Below are 16,181 nucleotides of genomic sequence, written 5' to 3'. Positions count from 1 at the left end.
GTTGGTAATGTTTTCCCAAGATAGGAGGGAAACAGTATAAATTGTTCCTTTAAAAAGAATAACACATGAAAGCATAGTATTATTTTGTTTTTCTCTCATTTTTTAAATCACAAAAGCAATGAGTGTTTATAAAAATTCAAACAATATAAAAGTGTATATGGTAAAATGTAACAAATCTGCTTGCTTTCCTAATCCCCACATCTCAGAGATAACCTCCTCTCCTAACAGTTTGGTGTGTGTCCTTCCTACTGTTTCTCAAAAGGAGTGCTGTTGGCATTTTGAGTGAGACAGTTCTTCTTTGTGTATTGTTGTGTTGTTCACCGGTGAATTTTTAGCATTCTGCCCCCTCTCCAACTAGTCAATATGGCAACATTGCCCCTCCATACACCCACTAGGTTACAATTTATTCCCTGGTTAAGAACCCATAGAGTTCTTTTTCAGTATATATACATATTCACATCTAACTTTTTTCTTTTCTTTTTAGACAAAGGTAAAAAATATACATTTGATTATGCAACATTAATTTTTTCCATCATCGTTCCTTGTTAAGGACATACAAATTTACATTATTTTTTCTACTTCTCCATTATTTCCTTTTTCTTTTTTTTTTTCTTTTTCTTTTTTTTGAGACGGAGTCTTGCCCTGTCACCAGGCTGTAGTGCAGTGGTGTGCTCTTGGCTCACTGCAACCTCCGCCTCCCAGGTTCAAGTGATTCTCCTGCCTCAGCCTCCCAGGTAGCTGGGACTACAGGCGCGCACCACGACGCCCAGCTAATTTTTTGTATTTTTAGTAGAGATGGGGTTTCGCCATGTTGGCCAGGATGGTCTCAAACTCCTGACCTCGTGATCCACCCACCTCAGCCTCCCAAAGTGCTGGGATTACAGGCTTGAGCCACTGTGCCCAGCCCATTATTTTCTATAGTATGGATGTGCCATTAACCTTTCTCCTGATGGAGAGTTAAATTATTTCTGGCTTTTCACTCTTATAAATAATGGTGCAGTGAACAACTTTGTTCATATTGAGTTGCATCCTTTGACATATTTCTGTGGGAGATATTGCTAGAGGTAGAACTGTTGGGACAAGGAGGATATGCATTTAATATGTTGAGATATAATGTTTATAGTTATTTTTAAATCTATAGTTTGAAATTAATATAACATATGGCTTAGTATAGTATTTGCTTTCTGGTAAGAATCACTTAAATTTTTTAAAGCCTGCCAGATAATCTGTACTTACTTTTACACTGTAATTTGAAATTATGTAGTGAAACTAGTAGTTGCTCTAATACTGCATTTTGAAAATAATTCAATATTCTGTTTTCTAGGTTGCTTTGTCTAATTGATTACTATGAATCTAAAATTAGAAAAATTCATACACAAAGGTATGAATAATCCTGTATTACAGTTTTTAAAGTTTTTAATCCAGTAATCACACCAGAAGTTTCTGTAGCTTTTGAAACTTTAAATATACTATGGAAATCCACCTAATATGTCACTGTGAAGTTCTTTTTTATAAAGATCTTGAAGACTGTATTTTACAACTTAAGTCAAGATGTTTTGTTGTATTTATGTTAAATTATGTATACTTATTTATCACCGAAGTATTGGTCACAACGGAAATGGTATTTCCCTTTATTTTCTTGAAGTATTACAATTTTTTCTACTGATGTGATCTAGCCCCTGGGTAGTTACTGAGTATATCCACAAAGTGCATAGAATTAGATTGGCTGCCTACCAAAGTGCAACCTAATTAGTATGCAGATTTATGTGAGATAAACATAAAATGTCAGTGAAAAATCAAGCTTATAGATTAAAACACACTTATCACATGATTAAATAAGCATAGAGATAAATGGTTTTGGCTAAACTAAAATAGCTGAAGGATATCTAAGATATAATTTAAAATGCTTTAATGTAAGGTCACTAAAACAGTAGCTAATCTTTTTATTATTTATAGATGGAACAGTTCTTTTAACACATATGTATTTGAGCACCTATTTTGTACCATGTTCTAAGTAATTAGGATCCCATAATACAGCAGATAATTCTTCATTTTAATGAAGCATACGCTCGAGTAGTTTTGCCCCAAGAATAGTGACTTTCCAAAATCTTGGAGAGAACAATGGCAGAGCCCTGTGGGTTGCTGGTTGCTGATTATCTGTAGTACCATGGGGACTCCAAAAAAGAAAAATAAGAAGAAAGGGAAAAGAAAAGGAAGAAGGAAAGAAGGGAGAAGAGAGCAACTAAGTAAAAAGCAACTTCTTGCTTTATATTCTTTTCAGAAAGCAGCATTTTATCAAGTAGCATCAGGGAGCTTCTGACTTCCAAATGAAACTGTCGTTTAGATGTTAGAGATTCTACAAAGATAGGACAACTACTCAACTAGGCTGTTGGAGCACAAAATCAGACACAGATAATATGTAAATGAATTGGCACAGGTGTGTTACAATAAAAATAGTTACAAAACCAACAGCCTGCTGAATATAGCCTGCAGACAGCAGTTTGCTGACCCCTGATCTAGATGAAGAGAGGGGATTTGGGGTTTTTGGTAAGAGTAGAATAGATTTAACATAACATAGCCATCAGGAAATTTTTCATGTAGAATATGATGTGAGAGGTACTTGTAGAGTTCTGCAAACGGGGTTCTCTGACTAAAGGTGACAAAAGGATTGAGGCCATTGGAGTGGTGGTATTGAATTTAGTTGTCATGAATTTGTAATGAAAATCTGGGGTTGAGGAACAAGCGACTTGGAGAAGAATCACTTTTTAGCTTAAAAAGCTTTTCATTAGTTGTCTAGCTGAAGTAAAATATTTTGGCCTATGCAGATTATCCTTGGGTCAGATATTTGGATTGAATGTCTTATTGAGGGAAGTGGAGGATAGGAAGAAAATATGAGATACATTAATAAATAATATTCTACAAATGAGAAAATTTGCAGCAATAAAAAGAGTCTCCTAAGGAGGGGGTTTTTCAGGATTCATTGACTGAACGGAGTTTATATTATAAACTCAGTCTCCTTTTTAAGAGTGAGTACTAACTTGAAAGTGAGATTCTGGCAATTTCAGGATAGATTTTGAGATCTACCAATAGGATGTAAGTATCATCTAAAGAAGTAGGAGTACTGTAAAAAGAGGATGTAACAATTCATTGACAAGTATTACATTAGTAAAGAAGATGAAAGAGGAGAGAGGGGAAGACAGGCTAAGATTTGGAGGCCTAAGTAGGATAAACAGGAAGCACAGGAGAAGAGCTATAAACCTGTAGAACTGAAGCAGCAAGACCAAAGGAAGAAGACAGGCGGGACGTGGGCCTCTTGCAGTGGCAAAAGCTTCTCTGCTTATCCATTTTTTTAAGGCCAGTGTTGTCCAAAGTTTTTTGTTGTTGTTGTTGTTTTTATCATCAGACTATATGCACATGCATAAAATAAACACATTGGGAATAAATAAATCATTTGAACTGAATCAATCCATTGATAACTTACTAGACTGGTGATATGTTTATGTGTAATACTAGAAATCATGCATGTACCCAGTGCACACTAGGCTACAATAGTAATACTTTATGCAACAGTTAAAGCAAAATGTAGTCCTTAAACAATAAAGTTGTACTTAACAGAAAAGTATTTTATACTGCTTCAATTTTTAAATGTAAGATTTAATGAAATTCAAAGTTTATTTCTTTGGTGGCATTACCCATATTTCAAGTGTTAAGCGGTAACCACTAGCTCATGTAGCTGTTGGTTACCATATAGGACATCACAGTGATAGTTAATCAAGATTGCTAAAAATAATCATATGTATTTGCTAGCACTTTGCATTTCACAGAGTCCTTCAGTATCTTTTGTTTGCTTTTTACATCAGTCCTGTAAAGTAGATGTGACAGATACTGTTTTACAGATGAGAAAATAAATTCTGAGAGATTGATTTATTCAAATAATACAACTAGTTAGTGGTGTTATCAAGGCTTGAACCAAGACTATTAAATCTGTTGCTTTTTCCACTTATGATCTGCATTTTTTCATACAGGTTTTTTGGTTACCTAAAAGTACTAGAAGGAAAAAATAGTATGTGAATGCATTTTTTGAAAGAACCTGGATGTTCCACCCATGTTTCGTTTTGTTTATTCGGCAGTGCTTTTTCACCTCTTATAGTCCATAGTTTTTCTAGGCAGTGAGATACAGTGGTGAATAAGACAAAAGTTCTGGTCCTCATGGATCATATATTCTAAATAAAAAGAGAGTAAATGGATATTGTATGTCCTATAATAATAGATAGTAGTAGTGTTCTAATACCATTCTCTATGAGAACAAGTAGGAAATTTGAATTAATTTTAATTCATGTTTAGATGATTAAACCCTCATTATGTTGGTTTAATTAGATTTTTTTCTTTGAAGATAGATTTTTCATAAGTATACTGCATGCATATTTTCATAGGCAATATAAAGAAGATGAAAGTCAGTCAGAAGAAGAAAATGACTACAGAAGTCTGGATGCCTCACCAACTTATAAAGGCCTTTTAATGGTATGGGGACTGCATAACCAATAAATACTTTTTAATAAAGTAAGTAATCTAAGAAAGTTAATTATTTTTCTATGAAATGTGTTGCAGTCATTACAGAATCAACTCAAGGAGTCAAACTCTCAGATTGATGCACTTTTAAGTGAAAAGCTGAACCTCCAAAAAGATTTGGAAACCAGGTGAGAGAAACTTAAGTTTTTTTTGTTTTTTTTTTTTCTGAGACAGGGTTTCACTCTGTCACCCAGGCCAAGTGCAGTGGTGTGATCATGTCTCACTGCAGCCTTGACCTCTAGTGCTCAAGACTAATCAAGTCCCTTAGCTGGGACTATAGGTGCGAGCCACCACACCCAGCTAATTTTTTAAATTATTTATTTTTAATTGAGACAGAGTCTCACTCTGTCCCCCAGGCTGGAGTGCAGTGGCGCGATCTCGACTCACTGCAACATCTGCCTCCCAGGTTCAAGTGACTCTCCTGCCTCAGCCTCCCGAGTAGCTGGGATTACAGGTGCGCGCCATGACGGCTGGCTATTTTTTGTATTTTTAATAGAGATGAGGTTTCGCCATGTTGGTCAGGCTGGTCTTGAACTTCTGACCTCAAGTGATCCTTTCTCCTTGGCTTCCCAAAGTGCTGGGATTACAGGCATGAGCCACCACGCTCGGCCTCTAATTTTTTAATTTTTTGTTTGGTAGAGATGGGGTCTCCCTGTGTTGCCTAGGCTGATCTTGAACTCCTAGGCTCAGTGCCGGAATTCCCAAAGTACTGGAATTACAGGCATGAGCCACTGCATCCCGGTCAATTTTTCTTCATCCTTTGAAAAGTAAACATATACTGGAATTTGGAATATTAAATGCACCATTCTATCTCCTTTGCTCTAAAGCTAATCATGAGTACATAATATTCTTATTCTCACTTTAGTCAGTTCTCTCCCACGATAACTTATGAAAGGAACAAGAACACACGGGTAGGCAAGGGAAATGAGAAAATAGGAGTCCACATGGAAGAAGTTAAAACTAGCTAAGAACTTCAAATAAGCTGGGCACAGTGGCTTTCGCCTGTAATCTCAGCACTTTGGGAGGCAGAGGCAGGCGGATTGCTTGAGGCAGGAATTCGAGACCAGAGTGGGCAACATGGCAAAACCCCTTCTCTACAAAAAATATAAAAATTAGCCGGGTGTGGTGGTCTCTGGCTGTAGTCCCAGCTACTCAGGAGACTGAGGTGGAAGGATCACTTGACCCCAGGAAGGCTGCAGTGAGCCATGATCATGTCACTGTACTCCAGCCTGGGTGACAGAGCGAGACCCTGTTAAAAAAAAAAAAAAAAACTTAAAATAGATTCAGTCTTTTTTTTTTTTTTTTTGCTTTTAAAAAATAGCTGTCCGGGCGCAGTGGCTCAAGCCTGTAATCCCAGCACTTTGGGAGGCCTAGACGGGCGGATCACGAGGTCAGCAGATCGAGACCATCCTGGCTAACCCAGTGAAACCCCGTCTCTACTAAAAAAATACAAAAAACTAGCCGGGCGAGGTGGCGGGCGCCTGTAGTCCCAGTTACTCGGGAGGCTGAGGCAGGAGAATGGCCTGAACCCAGGAGGCGGAGCTTGCAGTGAGCTGCGACCCGGCCACTGCACTCCAGCCTGGGCGACAGAGTGAGACTCCGTCTCAAAAAAAAAAAAAAAAAAAATAGCTTTAATGAGTTACAATTGGTGTACAGTACACTGCATATATGTAAAGTACACAATTTATTGAATTATGTGTATACACCTGCGAAACAGTTATAATCCAGATAATCACCTTGGAGGCTAGGTGCAGTGGCTCATGCCTATAATACCAGCACTTTGGGAAGCCCAGGTAGGAGGATTGTTTGAGGCCAGGAGTTCAAGACCATCCTGAGCCACACGTGAGACCTCGTCTCTAGAAAAAAATTTAAAAAATTAGCCAGGCATGGTAGTATACTCCTGCAGTCCCAGCTATTAAGGAAGCTGAGGTGAGAAGATCGCTTGAGCCCCGGAGGGAGGTCAAGGCTGCAGTGAGCTGTGTTCATACCACTACACTCCAACCTGGGCAACAGAGACCCTGTCTCTTAAAAACAAAAACAAAACAAAAAACAAACACCCTAAAAGTTATCTCTTGCCTGTTTTGTAATCCCTGCTGCCTCTCTTTGCCTTTGCCTCAGGTAACCACTGGTTTGCTTTTAGTCATTATGCATTAGTTTATATTTCCTAGACTTCATATAAGTGGAGCTATACAATATTTACTTTTTTTTGTCTATTGTCTTTCACTCAGCATGATTATTATCTTAAATTTTTATTTTAATTGCTAATTGACAAATTACAGCTGTATATATTTATGAGGCACAAAGTGATGTTACGATTCATGAATACAATGGAGAATAATTAAATCAAGCTAATTAACATATCCATCATCTAATACCTTTTGTGGTTGAAAATGTTTGAAATTTACTCTTAGTGATTTTGAAATGTACAATACATTAATATTTACTATATTAGATTCAGTCTTATACCAGCAGAGTTCTCATTCTCAAATTATACTGGAATGCCTTGTTGTTCTTATTCCTGTGCTGTGGGATGAGAAGAAAAGTAAAATTTATAATGGCACACAACAGAAAGTTATATCCAGCATAGCTACAAAAGGATGACACTCTCTATGTTGACAGTAATAAAGAATGAACATTTTTGAGTCTTGTTTTCATTCAACAAGTATTTGAATACCTATTGTAAGTTAGACATTGTCCCAAACTCTGGGATAAAGAAGAGACCAAAACAAATTTCCTGTTCTCAATAAGCTTATACTTTAATGGCTGGGCACGGTGGCTCCCGCCTGTAATCCCAGCACTTTAGGAGGCCGACGCAGGCCTCCTGAGGTCAGGAGTTTGAGACCAGCCTGGCCAACTTGGTGAAACCCTGTCTCTACCAAAAAAATACAAAAATTAGCCAGGGGTGGTGGTGCACATCTGTAGTCCCAGCTATTCAAGAGGTCAAGGTGGGAGAATAGCTTGAACCTGGGAGGTGGAGGTTGCAGTGAACTGAACTCGTGCCACTGCACTCCAGCCTAGGCGACAGTGTGAGACCCTGTTTCAAAAGAAACAAACAACAACAACAAAAAAAAACTTACACCTTAATGGAGAGAGGGACCTGATACCTAGCATAAGTCATTTATATAAAATGTGAAAACCTTGAACACAATAATATGTAAATTTATGATTAAATAGTAAAAATTTTAAAACATACATGGGAATAATGAACAGTGAATTAAGGATAGTGGTTATCTATGGTATGGGAAGGAGAAGAATGACATTAATGAGGGACATGTGGAATTTTAAGTATATGAATAAAGTTTAAGATTTGAATCATAATCTGTTAATATTCAAATTTGATAAAGCTAGGTGGTGGATACACCAGGATTTGTTATAATGTTCTCTGTTTTTGTCTGTATACTTGAAATATTTCACTATAAAAACAAGTAATAGATTAGCAGCAAAAAATAACTAAAAGGCTTTGAATAAGGGATAACAGAGAAGAAGAAATCTAAATGGCTGGTAAACACCAAATTAGCAATCATGAAATATTTTCAGAAGTTTAATAAGTATATTTGTGACAAGTAACAAAGTATTGTATGTCGTTTATTTAAGTACCTTTATGGTTTTATTCAGTAAATTGAATTAATTTATCATCATTTATTTTCCACAGGCCCACACAGCATGAATTAAGACTTTATAAACAGCAGGTGAAGAAGCTGGAAAAAGCCCTTAAGAAAAGTGTCAAGTAATTATATTTTTACCAAAATTACTGCTTTTATTAGGATTTTTTATTTTATTTATTTATTTATTGAGATGGAGTCTTGCTCTGTCGCCCAGGCTGGAGTGCAGTGGCGCAATCTGGGCTCACTGCAAGCTCCACCTGCCAGGTTCACACCATTCTCCTACCTCAGCCTCCCGAGTAGCTGGGACTACAGGAGCCTGCCACCACCCCTGGCTAATTTTTTTTTTTTTTTTGTATTTTAAGTAGAGACGGGGTTTCACCATGTTAGCCAGGATGGTCTCGATCTCCTGACCTCGTGATTCGCCTGCCTCGGCCTCCCAAAGTGCTGGGATTACAGGCATGAGCCACTGTGCTCGGCCTTATTTTATTTATTTTTATTACATGTCAGCTTATGCTACCTCCTAGTGGCTTTGACTTGGACCTACCAGGCTGATGACATTAAAAGGGGGTATTTCTGGTTTCACAGTTTAAGAGTAATTTTTACTATGCCGGATTTGGCTATGTATTTATCTTAAGTGAGAACAAAAAAAGGTAGTTGCCTGAAGTAATAAAGGACAAAGATTTTAAATAGAAAATTGTCTTTGGAAGTAATGGAAGAATTGCAAGAGAATCAATGAAATTAGAAGTGACAAGCCTCCAATTTTTGTTGTTGGTAGTTATGATCTGAATGTTTTAAAGTGAGCCTTATCACACTTTAAAAGTACCAGAAGGAATGCAGTGAGCCATTTATATCTACTGCTTGTACCCTTCCTGACTTTGGAAAGCAAGTGCTCAGTGTTTCAAAGAGTTGATCTCAAACAGTGATTGTGTTTTCTGAAGATTATGTATGTGTACTCTTTGATTCAAGGGAATGGGATTTGAGAAAGTAGTTTGGGGAGTGTTTGGATGAAATATTTTGAAAGCTATGAGTTAATATATGCATTAAATGTATTAAGTCAATTGTATTAGCATATATGATTCAGTTCAGTGACAGCTGTGTTTCCTCCTTCCTGTGGCAACACATAACAGAGTGACAGGCAAGTATCATGAGTAACGAGTAATTACATACTGGGTTAAAATAATAGGGGCCAGGTGCAGTGGCTCACACCTGTAATCCCAGCACTTTGGGAGACTGAGGCAGGAGGACTGCTTGAGTCCAGGAGTTTAAGACCAGCCTGGGCAATGTAGTGAGTCCTTGTCTCTACAAAGAATTTAAAAATTAGCCAGGTGTGGTGGTACTTACCTGTAGCCCCAGTTACTGAGGAGGCTGAGGTGGGAGGATTGCTTGAGCTCAGGAGGTCAAGGCTGTAGTGAGCTGTGATCACACCACTGTACTCCAGCCTGGGCAACAGAGCAAGACCCTGTCCCTCCACCCCTCCTCTCCCCCAAAAAAAGATAATAGAGGAGGAAAACTAAAAAAGAAAAGAGAAGTGGCAGGTTCAGAAAGGATGCATGCATATTCAATGAATAATTATTCCCTTCCTACTATTCCTTGATATTTTGTGTACTTCCAATTCTTCTTACATCTGTTTGGCATTCTAGGCACTGGTTGCAGTGGTAAGCAAAATAGAAAAGGCTCCCGACCTCGTAGAGATTACATGCAGGGAGAAAGATAATGAAAAAATAAATAAGACAATTTCAATATACTATAAGTACTAAACGTACACTACTGGGTGAGTAGCCATTATATGAGTTTGGAGAAGAGATGGTAGTGACATGGTCAAAGGTGGCAGTAGTGGAGGTGATGAGAAGTATTTGGAATTGGAGAATGGAGGTAGAACCAATAGGACTTCATGATGGGTTGAATATAGGGAGTTGTGGGGGAAAAGGAAGAATCAGAAGTCTCCCAAGTTTTAACCTGGAATAACAAGGTGGTTGTCGGTGCCATTAATGAGATAGGAGATTGAGAGAGAAGCAACTGGGAGGAGGAGGATGTAGGAAAGTAAAAAGAGAAGGAAACCTGTTGACTCTAAAGCAAGTGTATAAGATACACACACACACGTACACACATGCATGCACTTATGCATACATAGAGATACATAGTCTTCATTATTCATAGATTCCATATTTATGAATTTGCCTACCTGCTAAAATTTATTTATAATCACAAAATCCGTACAGCACCTGCAGTCATTCATGGACATGTACGGGGCGGAAAATAATTTGGGTCACCCAACACACACATGTTTAGTTTTCAAACAAGATGATGCCCTGCCCTGTTGTTTGAGCTGTCGCACTGTAAACAAATGTCCTTTTCTCCTATCTATTTAGTGATACTTTTTTTTTTTTTTTTTTTTTTTGCATTTCTATGCTTTTTGTTGGTGATTTCTTTAAGATGGCCCCTGAGTTAGTGCTGAAGCGCTGTTTGGTGTTCTTATCCACAAGAAGGCTATAATATGCCTTGTGGAAAAAATATACCTATTAGATAAGCTTTATCAGGTATGACTTATAGAGTACTGTTGTCCATGGGTTCAATGTTAATGAATCAACTATATATATATTTTAAAGGTATCTTTAAATAGAAACATACATACCACAAGGTTATATATTGATTATTTAAGGAAAATGTGACCAGACTTGCAGGAACCTGACCCTGTATTTCCCCTAGGAGCAAGTGGTTCAGTATTTGCTAATTCAGCATTCATGGTGATTTTATAGAACATAACTACCATGAATAATGAGAATTGACTGCATATAGATATATATTGTTGTTATTGTTTATTTGAGCTCTGGTCTTTAGAGTGACTTTTATTATGGTCCTTTAAAATTATGATTCAGACCCAATTTCTGCTATATTTTTCCTCTAAATTTTGAAGAAATGATGTGTTTTTGTTTTTAAATCTCTTTTTAAAGTTTATAACTTTGGTAGTATCTAGACATGGAAACATGGAAACAAATTTGGGAGTGTTATATAATTAAGCCAAGTTATACAGGTTACTCGTATATGGAAGAACTTGAATAGAAATCAGATCCTTATCCAATCATTCTGACTCCAAAACTTATACTCTTAGATACCATACAGTTAGAAGTAAACAGAACACTCAATGAAACAAAAATTTTTAAGGTAAAACTTACAAAATTTTTACTTTGCAAGGTAAAACTTAAAAAACAGAAAATATTTTTAAAACTTAAGAAATTTAAAATTAAAGAAACTTAAAAAACTTAAAAAATTTTACTTTTCAAGGTAAAACTTAAAAAACTTTTATTTCTGTAGTGCCAGAGGTAGCATATTTTTTCAGAGTACTACTGATGCTGGGGAAATAATTAAAACTAAACTCTCCTGTCCATCCAGTGAATTCTCTTTACAAATGTAGGAAAAAAAAAAGAAACAGTTTTATTACTGAATTCAATCAGATTCAATCAGATTGTGACGCACATTACAGGCAATCTGTTAGAGATATTGCAAGGACAGAAAGAAATGTCACCTTTTTGTATAGCCAGGCAGATACAATCCATTATATACATGTTAATTATCTGTATTAAAGGAAAAATAAAAACTTCTATTGTTTTTTGATAAGTAAGAGGTTACAACTTGGGGCCAGGAGCCTAGACAAAATTCCAACAGAGTCAGGTAAAGAAGGTACCATCTTCCGAGATGTTCACATTTCAAAGAAATGATTCCAAAGCCCCCAAGAAAGACATTGCTGAAATTCAAAACTGGCAAGAGCCTTATTTAGCTCTTAATAAGATTTATGTACATCTTAAAGAGAGTAAAGGATTTATAGTTACAGATTTTCCAAAGGAAATGCTACAAGAAATGGAAGAGGGTATAGTCTCTTTTCTTTTTGGAACCAAAGAAAATTGAGTTAGTTTGTGTTTTTTTTTAGATTTGTAGTTAACAAACTTTCAATGTCAAATAAGGCTATTAACAATTTAATGTGGGAGAACATGGACTCTTCTTGAGTTATTATTACAAACAGGCTGATTATAAAATTACCTTGTTAGGAAGTGATTAAATAAGTCTGCCTCTGTAAGATAAACAAAGGTACTACACTAATTTCATTTAATTTTTCAATAGTATTTATGTTTTGCTAGGGGAAAAACAAAATCTTACAGCCACTCTGTGTTGAGCTGACAGTCCTTGAAGTGGTTAGACCAATGAGCCAAAGTGAAATTAACAGTCAAACTGTTAACTTACTGCTATAGGATAAACAAGAGGCCAAAATGAAAAGGGCTGACTCCTCCATGTTGCATTTTTCCCTATTGGAATAGCACCAGGCGAGGAACAGTCTGACATACACCCAGGTGGGGGGAACCATCTCACTGCCTAGGAGCCCTGCACAAAAGATTCCTACTGTTTTAAGGTGTAGGGAGAAGAAAGGCTAGGAGTGGAAAAGGACTGAGTCAGAGTGGAGAAAAGTATTTTAATTAAGGCTTCTCCACCAATGAGAAGATCTTGGATAGAGGTACTTGACACATGACTCAGTCTAAGCTCCAAGAGGCCCCTAATGGAGGTGCCTAGGGTAGGAATGCAGAAATGCTTGTGGCAAGGCACTAGAATAACAGTAGTAGTAGTATAGCTTTCAGGAAGGAAAGGAGGTGGTGTGTCCTTGACTGCAACTGTCTCCAGAGATTGCAGTGCACAGGCTGTGCATCATGTCTGGTGTGGAGAGGACAGCTTTCCCCGCAAGAGATCTAGGCAAAGCCTTTGTAATTACCTATGGCTGTGCCTGAAATATAACACATTGGATTTTAGCCAGGAGCTGGACTTTTCAACTAGAGAAACACTTGCCTTCAGAGTTTGGCACTGGTGCTGGGTTGAAGTGAACCACCCCTCTCTTCATCACTAACTGTCTTAGGAAGTCCTAAGATTGTAGGGTAAAAGACTCGGCGAACAATATAGCTTTGAAAAGCTCACACTGATGCACCTATGTGTTTTGCATTAATGTAGTTAAATTAGTGGAATTTTTAAAAACAAAATTGGCAGTCCTTTTTTTAACTTGTTCTTCATCTCCAGCATGGATCTTATTCCACTGTGATATCACGGAAAAGCTCTAACAGAACACAGTTAAAAGCTGTAAAGTTTCTGCACATGGAAAGTTATCTTATGGAGATGGCTATACAAAATAGATAACACAGCATATTTTAAGTTGGAGGTACAGTTTTCTGTTTTCTCAGTGTCTACAAAAAAACATAGTTGCTGCTGCTGAATACATGGAGTAAGAGTCTGCAAAGCATGCAGAGTACCCCTTAGCCACTCCTAGGGGATTTTTATTATCTTTCAGGCCCTTCCTGACTGCTCTGGATACTGTAGAACAACTCTACCATATTTCTGAGTACAGCCCAGGCAGCTACAACACAGGTTTCTAAAAAGACAATTAAGTCATGCAGATAGAAAATGAGGAAATCATCAATATAACATGGAAGTTATATCGTACATGTATCATTTTTCCTAGACTCAAGGCACTATAATAACAGCAGTAATAGTTATAGCCTTCAGGAAGGGCGCAAGCTTTGCTAGTACATAGACAAGTGCCCTTTTAGCTCTCGTTTAAGAAAATTTAGAATGAGCCAACAGTACCCTGGGCTCCTTCCCTGACCCCCAGCATTAGACAGACTATAGGCTGGAAGCAAGTTGCACTTCCTCCCTTGCCCATTTTAACCTCAGCTTCTTTGGCCCAGGGCTCCACTTCAGTCTTCTTGTCTTGGCATGGGTAAGCCAAAATTTCTTCTTTGTTGTCTGTGCATTTTTAATATATCCTGAGGCAACCTCCAGACATGCTTGATCTGTCCAACTTAACTCCTGAGGCACCAATTATTGTTTTTATTCTCCAGTTCTAAAGCTACATCAGTTGTAAGTAGTTTGGTTTCTAATACTGTTTTCTCCTGAGCCCTGTTAATTACTTGCATGATTTTGCAGAATGTGAAGTTTTTCAGTAGTACTGTTAATGGCAGATATTTTCTGTGAGACTAAGTGAAACAGTTTCCTGAGTCCCCAGCTTTTACTAATCATTGTCTTATATAAACTTAGAAAAACAATGGGACTAAATGAGTTAATACATGTACAGTGCTTAGAATTCCTGCATAGGGAAGGCTCTCAGTACCTACTAGTTATCATCATTAGGCTCCCAGTAAATTTTAGTTACTGTAATTATTAAGCGAGGATATATCTCTTTATTCATCTGGTTAGTAGAATCACATTTCATTTCCCAGAGTAACTAATCAGTACATGCAATTATATATTTAGATTATTGCACTGACAGCAAAAATGTTGTATATCTACAGTGTAACATTTATTAATCAGATTTGCAAACAATTCATTGGTAAGTTGAACATTTTCACCTAAGTGAAAGGAACTAACATTTAAATTCAGATATATCAGTTTACTTCTAGTCCTTCTAGAGGCCACATCAGCTTTTCTGTGTCCTTTTTTGTTCTGGATAATATGCTCTTGGCACTGCCTTTAGGCAAAACTGAAGAATGTGAATGTAGTAAATAGATAGGAAGTCATTTATAATTTGGCTTGGGCCAAATATATATATACTCACTAGAAATAGCAGAGAATAGCAATTGAGTGAATATAAGGGGAATATATGTGACTGGAGGGTGTAATTGTAGGGAAGTAGTAGAATCAAGTAAGAAAGGAGTCAGGAGAAATACTGTGTTAGGACTGGCCGGGCGCGGTGGCTCACTCTTGTAATCCCAGCATTTTGGGAGGCTGAGGTGGGTGGGTCACCTGAGGTCAGGAGATTGAGACCAGCCTGGGCAACATGGTGAAACCCCCTCTCTACTAAAAACAAACAAACAAACAAATATACAAAAATTAGCTAGGTATGGTGACGCATGCCTGTAGTCGCAGCTACACTTTGGGAGGCTGAGGCAGAAGAATCGCTTAAACCTGGGAGGCAGGGGTTGCAGTGAGGTGAGGTCATGCCACTGCATGACCCAATTAGCTTGGGTGACAGAGTGAGACTCCATCTCCAAAAAAAAGAAAGAAATACTCTGTTAGGACTAACAGCATGGAGAGTTTTGAACACTAGCCCAAGGAAATTAGATTTAGCAGATAAAGGAATGGGAAATCATTGATTGTTTTTCAACAGGAAAATGACATGATGGAGTTTTACTATTCTGTTTTTACAAACAGCAGGCAGAGCACATCATTAATGAGTCATAGGAGTCAGTTTAGTGGGTTGAAGTCCCAGCAGGAAACTGATGGCATACTCAAATTGAAGAGGGGTAATTTGAAGGACTATTAAGAGACTACAGTAGTCCCCCCTTATCAATGGGGGATACGTTCCAGGACCCCCAGTAGATACCTGAGACCTCAGAACCAAACCCAATCGCCATCAATTGGAACATATTTATGTCTATGTATTCCACCCACAAATTTAATGCTTTTTCCATCTTTTTTTTTTTTTTTCCTTGAGATGGAGTCTCACCCTGTTGCCCAGGCTAGAGTGCAATGGCATGATCTCAGCTCACTGCAACCTCTGCCTCCTCCCGGGTTCAAACAATTCTCCTGCCTCAGCCTCCCGAGTAGCTGGGATTACAGGCACACACCACTATGCTTGTTTTTTTTTTGTTTTGTTTTTTTTAATAGAAACGGTGTTTTACCATGTTGGCCAGGCTGGTCTCACAACTCCTGACCTCGTGATCCTCCCGCCTTGGCCTCCCAAAGTGTTGCGATTATAGGCGTGAGCCACCGTGCCCAGCCACTTTTTCCATCTTAACTAAGCATGTATCACACACTGTGGCTGTAACTTTTGCAGTTTGAGGTCCAACAGCAAAACTAGCCCAGATTTCTTATTCCTTCTTCACAATTTCACAGGTAGAAGATTCATTCATACTGTATATCTTAGCAAACTCAGCATACAATTTTTTTCTTAAGTGGAGAACTTTCACCTTTTCACTTAAAGGATGCGCTTTATGATTTCTCTTTGGCATATCCAAATTGCCAGCATTGCTGCTG

At 37.7% G+C, this 16,181-nt stretch overlaps 2 protein-coding genes across 10 annotated transcripts in view; one reads left to right on the top strand and one right to left on the bottom strand.

Annotated features, from left to right (window-relative positions):
- The window catches only part of FAIM (Fas apoptotic inhibitory molecule), a 296,369-nt gene that overhangs the window by 114,584 nt on the left and 165,604 nt on the right, over window positions 1–16,181 (bottom strand). The window lies entirely within an intron of this gene.
- The window catches only part of CEP70 (centrosomal protein 70), a 107,355-nt gene that overhangs the window by 75,163 nt on the left and 16,011 nt on the right, over window positions 1–16,181 (top strand). For all 9 annotated transcript variants that reach the window (XM_050779706.1, XM_050779707.1, XM_050779705.1 and 6 more), the window contains 4 exons: window positions 1,325–1,381; window positions 4,434–4,521; window positions 4,609–4,697; window positions 8,222–8,296. In XM_050779706.1, coding sequence (XP_050635663.1) covers window positions 1,325–1,381; window positions 4,434–4,521; window positions 4,609–4,697; window positions 8,222–8,296 — 309 coding nt within the window. The remainder of the gene's footprint in view (window positions 1–1,324; window positions 1,382–4,433; window positions 4,522–4,608; window positions 4,698–8,221; window positions 8,297–16,181) is intronic.

The sequence above is a fragment of the Macaca thibetana genome, chromosome 2 (assembly GCF_024542745.1).
Source record: "Macaca thibetana thibetana isolate TM-01 chromosome 2, ASM2454274v1, whole genome shotgun sequence".
In the NCBI taxonomy this organism is placed as follows: Eukaryota; Metazoa; Chordata; class Mammalia; order Primates; family Cercopithecidae; genus Macaca; species Macaca thibetana.
The sequence above is the reverse complement of the archived record's forward strand: the minus strand, read 5'-3'. Positions and strand labels throughout refer to the sequence as shown.